This window comes from Stegostoma tigrinum, chromosome 2 (genome assembly GCF_030684315.1).
Source record: "Stegostoma tigrinum isolate sSteTig4 chromosome 2, sSteTig4.hap1, whole genome shotgun sequence".
In the NCBI taxonomy this organism is placed as follows: Eukaryota; Metazoa; Chordata; class Chondrichthyes; order Orectolobiformes; family Stegostomatidae; genus Stegostoma; species Stegostoma tigrinum.
The window spans coordinates 7671145-7683343 of NC_081355.1; the positions used below are offsets into that span (position 1 = coordinate 7671145).

Sequence of the window (12199 nt, forward strand, 5' to 3'; positions counted from 1 at the left end):
TCATGGCAAAGTGCTTCTGGAATGAGGCAGCACACATAATAGGAAAGACGTCTGAGATATTGAAGGCAAATCTCTCATCTTATGAGAGCTGTGCATGTAGGGTCTTCTGGTGGTAGGAGCAAGGACCTGGGAACTTGATACAGTGAAATGAAAGGTATCCTTGGAACACTAGGACAGCTCATCTCAAGGCAGTGAAGACACGGAGTACTGTGGACAGTTCTGGTTGCCCTGCTATAGGAAGCATATTATTAAATTAGAGGCTGCAGAACAAGTTTAAGAGAATGTTTGCACGACTGGAGGGCTTGAGTTATAACAGGAGGCTGGATAGGCTGGGATGTTTTTGCCTGGAGTGTAGGAGGTTGAGGGGCAACCTTATTGATGTTCATTAAATCATAAGGGGCACAGAAACTGAATAGCAGAGATCTCTTCCCCCAGGGTAGGGGAGCATCGGTTTAAAGTGATGGGAGAAAGATTTAAAAGGGACCTGAGGGGCAACCTTTTCATGCAGAGCGTGGTGCTTCTGTGGAATGATCTTCCAGGAGAAGTTGTAGATCCAGCTACAGCTACAACACTTAAAAGACATTTGGACAGATACGTGAATAGGAAAGGTTTGGGAGATATGGGCAGGCAAATGGGGCTTGTTTAGTTTAGGAAACTTGGTCAGCATGGACACGTTGGGCCCAAGGGTCTGTTTTCGTGACTCTATGACTATGAGGGACTGGTGAGGAGGAGTGAAGTGTACTCGAACAAAGAAGGAATCACCATTGGTTGGAGGCAGGATCGGATAGCATTAGCAGGGGAACGGGAACACAGCAAGCTAACACTACATCGAGATGAAAAGTGGAGGTAACTGTGCCAGTCCATAGCAGTCTATGCCAGTCTGCCGACACTGGAATGCTGGTGTGGTTCAATGAGCAGCTGTCCTGCCAAGTCCCCAGCAACCACTTGAGAAATGGCTTGTGTCACTTGAAAATGAATTTGGCAGAGCTCAGATAAAACACCAACAGTCTGAAACATTAACCTTATCTCGTTCTCCACAGATGCCACCAGACCTGCAAGTATTTCTGGCAGTTAACTTTTATTTCAAATTTACAGTATCCACAGTATATTTGTTTCCCCAAGTGCATGCTGCCCTAATGTGTGTCTTGACAAACAAGAACAAAAGCCTCAGAGTCAGAAAGGCTCAGCAGAAACGGTGCTTGGGAATCTATTCTTCCTCGTGCACTAGTTTCCCAATAGCTTTTTCTCCCACCCCCACCTTTGCTAGGGCAGGACTGGCTTTGTCAGCTCTGCTGGTTCCCACCACTGCGAAATCAACATCTCGGTTTTGAAGGCATTCACTGAGCGTAAAATATATCAGTTGATGGGTCCTTGGGCTCGTGAAGATAGCTACAGAGGTGTGTAATCATGCGTCCAAATGGGTTGATTTAAAAAAGCAAACCAAACCTGGCATCAAGATACAAGGAGATGTTAGGCTGGATGAGCAAAAGTTTGCTCAGTGACAGGTTTTAACAAATGCCTTTAGAGAAGCAACAGTTAACAGGCAGAGGGGTTTAGAGAGAGAATTCCATTCCTTAAGGCTTGGGCTACCCCAGCTGTAAAGCAGTTGAAGTCAAACATGCAGAAGAGGTCAGAGTTAGAGGTATGCTGATGTCTTGGGAGGGCTGCAGGAGGTATAGCAAAGTATGAGGAACATTCAGGACTTAGCTTTGGTTTTTATGTTAGAGTTTGCTGGCATTACTTATGTCATAAATAACTCACAATTCATGACAGCAAAACAAACTGGAAGTATGTACTAGATGTAGGATTAATATATTACAGACAGTGAACAAAGAATGCACTGCATTTTACACAATAAAAGGGAGTCAATCTGAATGCATGTTATTTCAGCACATACAGAAAACATTTTATTAACTTGTACCTACAAGACCAGGAGTTCACTGGTTGATCAAAAATTCTGGCTGATCAAGAAGTCCACATGGTTCAATTACAAACACACACGAAGTAATGCAGGGGGTATACACAGTTGTACTTTCTTTACAGCATAAATCACTCAAATAGTAAAGTAACTTTGCCTTAAATAAAAATTACCAAAGAGCCTTCTGACTTGCACCCTCAACTGACTACTTGGACATCACAGAGATCAGGACAACAGAGTAAACTTCTGGTATTTCAGGGATATAATTTTTATCAGTTTATTGAATGTGCTGGTTCAAAAGGTACCAGTTAAAACAAAGCTTGCTGTATTTCAAGTATAAAATTTGGCGCATGTTACCTGCATCTCAGTTAGGTGCAACACAGTCTTCTTATAGGAAATGATGTCAAATTCTGTTGCTTTCCAAACAGCATGGTTGAACAATTCTCCCATTTTTTGTTTTTTAGTAATAACTATAAGGTACATGCCTGCAGAACCAGCAAAAGACAAAAGGATTTAATCAAGTTTAACACATTAAGCACAGCAGATATGCCAGCCTTAGGAGCCCAGCAACACAGACCATGAAGACCTTACAGAGAAAGTCTGTCTTTCAGTGCTGCTCCAAAATGGCTTTGCTTAAAACCCTAATGCAAGAGATGTGGATTCTGTCAGCATTTAATTCAGCCAGAGAATGTCTTCCCATTTTAGCTTTCATCAAATCTTTTACTCTTATGGTGTAAGCTGTATCTGTGGCAACAGCTGTAACTCTAATATCGAGTTGAAGGTTTATTCGCTGTCAGTTCTCACCTTTGGTTACTGCCTTCTCAAGGGCAATTAGGAAATGGTCGTAAGTGCTGACCCAGCCAGCATCACCCCCCACTTCTCATAAATTAATGCATTAAAAAAGAAAAGTCTTTACTTTCCTCTCAGCCTGCTATTTCACTCAGGGTTTCAAAAATAAACCATGATGTCCACCATCTGGATTTGATTTGATTTATTGTGTCACATGTACTTAAGTACAGTGAAAAGTTTGGTTTGGCATGCAATACAGGCAGTTCATAGCATACAAAGACAAACAGATCATAGGGAGATTGAACAGAGTGAGGTATGCAAGGCCATAGCTGCACAGGTGTATAAAAGCAAGATCAACATTAGATTTGAAATCTGAAGAGTCTGTTCAGAAATCTCAAACAGCAGTGAAGAAGCTGTTCATGAACCTGTTGGTATATATTTAAGCTTTTGTATCTTCTGCTCGATGGAAGAGGTTGGAAGAGATTATAACTGGAGTGGGAGGGCTCTTTGATGTTGTTGGCTGCTTTTCTGCAGCAATGAGGTGTAAATGGAGTCCATGGATGGGAGATTGGTTTGTGTCAATCTCATGGATTCAAGATGGTGTTGACACAGGGCAACTATTTGTGAGCTCTCTACAGCAGATCTTATTCTCACATTTCTTAGAAGTCCAAAGGCGGCAGGTATACGGGAACATCACCTCCTGCAAGTTCCCTTCCAAGCTACTCACCATCCTAATCTGCAAACATATCACCTTCAGTGTTGTTGAGTCAAAATCCTGGGATTCATTCCCTACTAGCTGTAGGTAGACTCAATGCAAATGTACTGCACTGGTTCTAGACGGCACTTTGCCATCACCTCCTCCTCAAAGAGGCTTCAGAATGGGCAATAAATGCTGCAAAACCCACATCCCATTAATAATTTTTTAAAAATGTCACAACGTGAGATAGATGCAATTAGGCCTGCGACTAGCACATGCTTCTGTTCCACTCTAACAAAAAAATCATGTTTATTCATTACAGCACAAATAAAGCAGAAAATAAATCAGCAAGGTCAATTTGGACATCTCTCTGCCTGTTAGGCACCTGATACCTGATTCAGTGACAAAGGTGGAAAAACATCAAGCAACTGAAATTATAACATAAACCAATCTCAAGGTAAAATGATCAATATTTGAAAGCAGAAAAGTAAATTAATTGGTGACAAGTTCACAAGCAGAATTTCTTTGGGACATCAAATTGAACCCACTAGCACATTTTCTTTTTTAAAAATGTTGTAGGGTGGGGAAGAACTTGGCAGTAATATGACATATTACCCTGGAAACAAACTGCATTACAGAATTCTGGAAACTGGAAATATTGCCAAATGTCTTTCAATGAAAGCAGTGTTACTTGAACTCCCAAAAAGTCATCACTTTTGGGCTTCCACAAAAAGCTCTTTGTGAGTTTCATGATAAATATTTACAACATTTTTTCAAGCAGAAGTTTCCTTGAAATGATTACTGATCACTTATTACACATGTTGTGAAATCCTGTAACAGAGCACGAGACATTTCAGGCCAACTGGACTTTGTCCATGTTTATACTTCACAAGTCGCTCCCACACTTCTTCAAATCACCCCATCCACATATCCTTTCTCAAGTGTTTATCCAGATTCCCGTTAAACACATCTACTATTATTAAAATGTGAAAATATAACCAAAGAGATACTGATTTGTACAAACCTTTAGCAGAGTTGAACCATTTATGTCTGAAAAAAACCTTTGGACACATGTTGGTACCTCCTTCTAATTAGGCAACGAAAATGCGTTGCAAATGCACAAATGAAATTGAGAAGACGGTGCTAATTTATGATCTTTACTAGGTTACACAAAATATAAGGCACACCAGGGTATATGATCCAAGCACTCTGTGCTAGTGTATGTGCTCCATATCCACATTAGGCCAGCCTGGATTACCCTGGCCAGCCAATATCAGTTGCAGTATTGACAAATGACTCACTGCTGCACAGGCTATGTTGGCATTTGGAATTTTGGCCGCAATGGCGGTGAACTTCCCAGGGGACAATTAAAAATGAAGAACGCTTATGGCAGCTTTGGTCCTAGTCACCGTGATGACCCACCCAACAGGGCTGCTCTCAGAAGGCACACAGTTGTGAAAGCAGCAAACAATACTGAACCAAAGCACAGGCTAATGCCTCAACTCCCAGTAGACAGAAATACACAAGTTATCAAAAGCAGATTTAACAGAGCTCTTCCGCAACAGTTGACAAAAGCATAGCAACAGAATGTTAGGTCAACTAATTCAAGCACAGCATTATCTCCACTCGCACTAAAAAAAAGTGTTCACATCCACCCACCTGCAACCAGGCGAATTGTTCCCATGATTCCATAAACAGATCTGGTAACTGCAGAGGGAGGGACATCTTTCTTAACTAAAAAGACAAAGGGAAAATCATTGATATAGTTTAAAAACATTCAAACATATGGCTAGGAGAAAGGTCAATAAGCTGACTACATAGGAAGAAATGTACATTCTTCAAGACCGAATGGCTAGAACAACTTCACCGAGGAGTCTAGTTTGAACGGTCAACTTCAAATATCTTACTTGAGCAGTCAGCAGCACTGGTTGTGCATGGGAGCATGGAGAGCCATGGTTGGGGGTGGGGTGGGTGGAAGGGCAGTGAGGGGCGGGGAGGTATGGAAGAGAAAAGGGAAGAGAAGGGCTGGAGGCGGAGTGGGGAGTGAGGGCGAGGTGACGGCGCAGCGAGAGGGCAGAGGGGCAACCGTGGGCAGGGTGACAAGAGCGGGATGGGAGAGCACAGGGCAGGAAAGAGTGGAGACAGAGTGGGGGGTGGGGGCGGGCAGGAGGAGAGAGTGGGGTGAGTCGGGGGCAGGAGGAGGGAGGGGGAGTGGGGAGGGTTGACGATGGTGGGGGTGGGGGGGGGAGAGTGAACGTGAGAAATGGCACACAGACAGTGGAATGGTGGTGATGTTTGCGAGTCAAAGCCAAAAAAAAAGAGTACGCTCTATAGAACTGACAGTGGGATAATTATAGAATGTAAAGCAATACATGCACTGGTCCTAAATTTCACACTCTGATCTATAGAAATTACAAATGATACAGCCCTAAACCTATCCCAGGTAACAGAAAAGGTCATATTTCATACTGTACCAGTCAGCCTCAACTGCTTGTATGATCGATCACCAAACGTTTGTCTTTGCCGATATTAGCGAACTTCTATATTCACAATAATTAAAAGGGAATTGAACAGTAAATATGACAATTTCCTTTCAACGGTTACTGTGTTTGATTGGAAAGCACGTTGTGAAATCTAGGGGATATGAGAGATGCTAAATAAATGCAGGTTATTTCTTTCTAGGTTGATGTATTGCTTTTTGTTCACAACCTGCTGTCTCTGCTGAAAGTCAGGGCAAGTATTTGGAAACGTGGATTCCTCGGATTATAGAATTAACTGTGCTAAGTGGGAGGCAGTCCTGTGAATAAATGCAGTGAAAAGTTTCATACCGAACCATATGGACAAGGAGGATCATAAGTTTTGAGGCACTAAATTCACGGATGGCAGCCAGCAATTGAAATTAACATCAGTAATCCCAGAAGAAGGAAGAGAAAGTAACGGCCTCCCGAGCCTGCTCCACCTTTCAATATGATCACGGCTGATATATCTCAAATCCTCTCACTCACTCTGTCTCCTGATTTACATCTAGTCCACAAACTAGGCGCACGTTATCTTCAAATAATACTGGCAAGATCTGCTGCTTGTAACATCAAACGTGCAATACCATATAATGCAGAACATATTCTCTTCAGATATATTCATGCTCTTTGATGGTCTGAAGTGTCATTGCAAAACAAACACAACGTCATGTACTATTGTGATTGCTCAAAGCTGCGAAATGCTTATTGTCAGAAATGCAGGTACTTCTGCCATAACGAATGTTTCGTTAACGCAAATTGGCTATAATGTCATTTATGAACAGTGGACATTGTTTGGATCACGTGATCTTTCTGCTATACAGGTATAACGATTTGCTGTAGTGATCCCCCATAACACAATTTTCTGTGGTGATTTTCTGTAGCACGAGGTCACACAAGAACGCAACTATCGCGTTATAGGAGAAATACCTGTACCACAATTAAAGATGGTTCTGCATATGCAGCATTCAGGCTGTGGCAAACCATGACTATTATATTACCAGGGACACTCCTCTGCTCTTTCGCTTAGGGAATCAAGTCAAAGTCAAAGTCAAAGTCATTCTTCAGGCCAAGCTAGGTCAGACGTGATAGAATAACTGGACCAGTTCTGAGGGAAGACTGAAACAATACTGGAGACTTGGGTGGGGGGGGGCGGGGGGGAGATCAGGGTCAGGGTAACAAAGCAGAGTGTACAACAATGGCTGGAGACCGAGGCATGGGCAAGAGTAAAGTAGAGCAGGATTTCAAGCTGAGAAAATTAGGGTAAATTGGAATATAGTCAGATGCTTGCTGGGGCCATGACAAACGATAGCTAATGACCAGAAAAAGCGTAGAAGGAGTCAAGGAAACAGGCTGAGGTAGTTGGGAAAGTGTGCAGGACATTACAGCTGGATAGAACCAGGGTCAGGTATACATCTTGTCGGAGAGCTCACACCCCCACTGTGCCTCTGAGTGGTCATGCAGACAGTAACTAGACAGCTCTGAGTACATTCTGGAAGAACATTAAGAGAAGCAACAAGTTTAGAACAGACTGCAAATAAAACACAAACTGAGACATGGTATTGGCAAATAAGTAAGATGTTTGCATTTGTCTACAGGGGAGCACTAGAAAATCTAAAAAAAGAAGATACAAAATTTCAAATGTAAATTCAGTCTTTGCATCCTTTGCTGACCTTTACCAATTGGGTGGCTGCGAGCTAATACAGTTACTATCTCATTGGGGCAGACAATACACTCTGGCCCAGCCAGCAACACACACATCCCATGAGTGAATCATAAAAATGAAATCGGAGTAACAGAAATTGAATTAGATTTGTGGCAAATGTGTGGCAGTGTTAAACAATAAAATGATTTATTTAAGCCTCAACTACAGACAAAATGTATAATCACAAGAATCACATTCAGCCCATTGAGTCTGCTTTGCCATTCAAATGAGATCATGGTCGATCTGGTAGTCCTCAACTCCACTTTCCTGACTTTTCCCAATAACGTTTGACTCCTTTCCTGATTAAAAATCTCTCAGCGTTGAATATTGTGAATGACCCAGATACGAAAGCCCTCTGTGGTAAGGGATTCCATAGATTAATCTCCCTAAGAAGAAACGAATCTCAGTCTCAGTTGATAGTTGCTGCAAACACTTGTAAGCCTTCAAAGACCAGCACACCCCAAACTTTAATGAACAATAATAATGGAAACAGATGGATTTTTTAATGCTGTTGATTATGGTATGTTGGAGGCTATGCTTTACGAATACAAACATATATAGCATGTATCTCCTTACTTCTAATAGGATATAATTGTGTTAGAAGCAGTTCAGAGAAGGTTCACTTGACTCATTCCTGGAATGAAGAGCATTTATGAGAAAAGGCTGAACAGATTGCACCTACAGCCATTGGTGTTTGGAACAATGGGAGGTGACATTATAGAAATACACAAGATCTGGAGAAGATTGGATAGAGTGGATATGGGGAGGATGCTGCCTCTTGTGGAGGAGACTACAACGAGGGGACACAGTTTAAAGATAAGAGGGCTCCCTTTCAAAATACAGATTTGACGGCTTTCTTTTTCTCTCAAAGGATTGTTAGTTTCTGAATGCTGTGTCATTGAATTTATTCATTGAATCCCCACAGTGTGCAAGTAGGCCATTTGGCTCATGGAGTCCACACCGACCCTCCAAACCCCTACCCCACCCTTGTAACCCTGCATTTCTCATGGTCAATCAACCTAACCCGCACATCTTTGGACTGCGAGAGGAAGCCAGAGCACCCAGAGGAAACCCACGCAGACACGGGGAGAATGTGCAAGCTCCACGCAGAGTTGCCCGAGGCTGGAACTGAACTCAGGTCCTTGTGAGGAGAGTTTTCGCAGCTGGTCATTGAAAGTAGATTAACCTGGTGTGAGGCAGCAGTGCTAACACTGAGCCACTGAGGTCATGTGTTAGATAGCTGTTTGACAAAGAATAAAGTCCAGGATTATATAGTACAGACAGAAAAGTGGAGACTACAATGACACTAGATATGAAACCTTATGGAGTGCTGGTGCAGGCTCGAAGGGCCAAATGGCCAACTCCTACTCCCAAGCTAAGGTTCTTACATTATGCACAAGTCACATCTCATTTCAAATCACATCTCAGTTCGCAACAAACAACTGCACCTCCCAATCGCAAACCATTTCCACTCCCCCTCCTATTCTTTAGATGACATTGTCCATCATGGGCCTCCTGCAGTGCCACAGTGATGCCACCCGTAGGTTGCAGGAACAGCAACTCATATTCCGCCTGGGAACCCTGCAGCCTAATGGTATCAATGTGGACTTCACCAGTTTCAAAATCTCCCCTTCCCCCACCGCATCCCAAAACCAGCCCAGTTCGTCCCCTCCCCCCACTGCACCACACAACCAGCCCAGCTCTTCTCCCCCACCCACTGCATCCCAAAACCAGTCCAACCTGTCTCTGCCTCCCTAACCTGTTCATCCTCTCACTCATCCCTTCCTCCCACCCCAAGCCGCACCTCCATCTCCTACCTACTAACCTCATCCCACCTCCTTGACCTGTCCGTCTTCCCTGGACTGACCTATCCCCTCCCTACCTCCCCACCTATACTCTCTCCACCTATCTTCTTTTCTCTCCATCTTCGGTCCGCCTCCCCCTCTCACCCTATTTATTCCAGAACCCTCACCCCATCCCCCTCTCTGATGAAGGGTCTAGGCCCGAAACATCAGCTTTTGTGCTCCGGAGATGCTGCTTGGCCTGCTATGTTCATCCAGCCTCACATTTTATTATCTCACATCTCATTACCTTGGCTACTAACAGTAAGCGGCAATAAGGTTTTTGCCATTTGATGACCTGCTTGGCTGTAAGCAATACATCTCAAAACTACAGATAGGTATGGCCCAAGGTGCAAGAGGCATTCTTCTAATGCAGGTGTGGGTTCCCATCTGCATGTTTTTTTAGAGGGGTCCATTAAGACTGGAAGATAAAGTGGATTGACTTCACACGAAGGATCTGATTTAAAATACTATGGATTGTCTTGGATGTAATAGAATTTGTCAAAGTTGTCAAAATGTGAGGAGAGTTTTCGCAGCTGGTCATTGAAAGTAGATTAACCTGAAGACTCCTCGGTGACATGGAGCTCTTAATAAAACTAAAGGCTTATTTTCAAGACTGTATTACAGAGAATCAAGTAGACAGAGAAAATTTCCATAATTGCAACAAAATTGAGTTCAAACAGTACGGAAGGGACATGAGCTCTACTGAGTTACGTCTTCCCTTGTTAAGGTTACAATGGCCTTTATTTGGAAAGCAAACTGATGCTGTCCAGTTTAATTTAGGAGGTTGGAAATATGATCTACTTCTTAATAGAGGATAAAATGAAACTCAAAGGCAACAAATATTATAAAAATGTTCTGCATTTTCTGCAGGCAATAATGCCCAGGTGTGCTCCTTCAAAATAATCAGGATAGACAGAACAAAAGAAGTCAATCTATAGGAGATAAATGTTGTTACACAAACTACCATTCCGGAGGGAATCAGATCAGCAAGTCATCCGAGACAAATCTCCAGGGGTACCTGCAGAAGCAGGTTAATTAGCAACTCAGTCAAACTAAACTGCAATCAAGTTAATTTCTCCCAGGGGAGCTTTCCTGGAAAGCAAACAGTCAGGCAGTTTGGAGTGAAACCTCCCAAAAAGGAACCAGATCAGGAGCTACAATGTTTTAAATGGGACTCCGTGTCATCAGCAATAGACCAGTATTTCTTCACTTGATGGGCTTACCAGATGGGGTGTATCCATCTGGATGCAGAGATTATTGAAATACTTCTTCTCACAGCTTTTTTATAATCTAAGTGGGAACAAGCTGAGTACTTTGGCAATCAAAGTTCCATGGGAGATCATTATTAAGCAGAAAGCACATGCTTATCTGATTCCCATGTATTTCCCCTGTGTCAAACTCAATGCTTGGACAATTACTCACTGTCAATGATAGTCAAGAGCCAACTGATCATCGTGCTGATTACAGAGATGCTGTTGCAAATGATCAAAGTATAATCGCTGGAGATATTTTTACATATAGATTGATTTAAAGTGAAATTAAGTGCACATATTGTTGGATATGCTATCAGGAAACAGAAACTTGCAGGCTAGAATTATTGAGATCTCAAGGAGGAGAGGATATCCATTACTTCAAAATACTGAATATTCCAGTATTAAATTACTGTGAGAATCTTTAATTGAGTTGTCTAATTTTACCAAGCTGGACTGGAGAACTTTGAATTTGCTGTGCAGAATCAGGACGTTTGGCCAAATAATTCACCCCACTTCCTCTAACCCCAGCAACTCCTTCCTCAGGTACTGGCCCAGATTCTCCCTAACATCTCTGCTGTTCATCTCCAGTACTCCATGAAGCCTAAATTCCACACACTAATCATTTTCTAGGTCAGGAAGTTTCTTCTGAAATCCTCAACCACCTTATACTGACATACCAAAGTTCTTCACGTCTCTATTTACCCCAAACAACTTTTCACCAGCTCCAGGAGGTCACCTTCAGGTTTCTATTTTCCAATAACAGAAACAGACCCAACCTGTTCGTTCTTGCCTGATAGTTAGAATCTTCCATCCTTGATGTATTTTTACACTTTCTGCAGGGTCTCATTATGCCCTTCTAACGGAGGTCAGAACTGTACACAATACTTCAAATTGGCATTCCTTCTTAGACTGTGTCACCACATGTCAATTTGCAAGTTGCTCTGCTGGTTGCACACAAGCCATCACTTGCACTGATATTTGTAACGATTTGAATAACTGTACCCCTCCCTCCCTTTGCTCCTTCAATCCAGCTAGACTGTCTTTTCCTTTACTTTGGCCTGGAGGTTTCAGGCTCATACGTTCTTCAAATATGGATCAACAAAGGCTTTATCAGTTTTGCCTTTCTCTTGATGTAAGTTGATACAAACTTTGAACAAATCATCACAATAGAACTTCTACAATGTAGCAACAGACCATTCAGCCCTTCCAGTCCACACCAACACAGTGAAGAGCATCCCACCCAGGCCCAGTCCCCAAAACCTATGCCCATAACATTGCACTTCGAGTGGCTAATCCACCTAGTCTGCACATTCCCGGACACTACGGGCAATTTAACATGTCTAATCCACCTAACCGGCACATTTTTGAACTGTGGGAGGAAACCGGAGCACCCAGAGGAAATCCATGAAGACATGGGGAGAATGTGCAAATTCCGCACAGACAGTTGCCCAAGGGTGGAATCAAACTCTGGTTTCCT

The 12199-nt window shown here is 42.7% G+C and overlaps 1 protein-coding gene across 2 annotated transcripts in view; it reads right to left on the reverse strand.

Annotated features, from left to right (window-relative positions):
• Positions 1 to 12199, reverse strand: part of LOC125466226 (phosphatidylinositol-3-phosphatase SAC1-like) — a 61972-nt gene that overhangs the window by 32936 nt on the left and 16837 nt on the right. For both annotated transcript variants that reach the window (XM_059652041.1, XM_059652040.1), the window contains exons 3-4: positions 5064 to 5138; positions 2276 to 2403 (exon numbers count right to left, since the gene is read on the reverse strand). In XM_059652041.1, coding sequence (XP_059508024.1) covers positions 2276 to 2403; positions 5064 to 5138 — 203 coding nt within the window. The remainder of the gene's footprint in view (positions 1 to 2275; positions 2404 to 5063; positions 5139 to 12199) is intronic.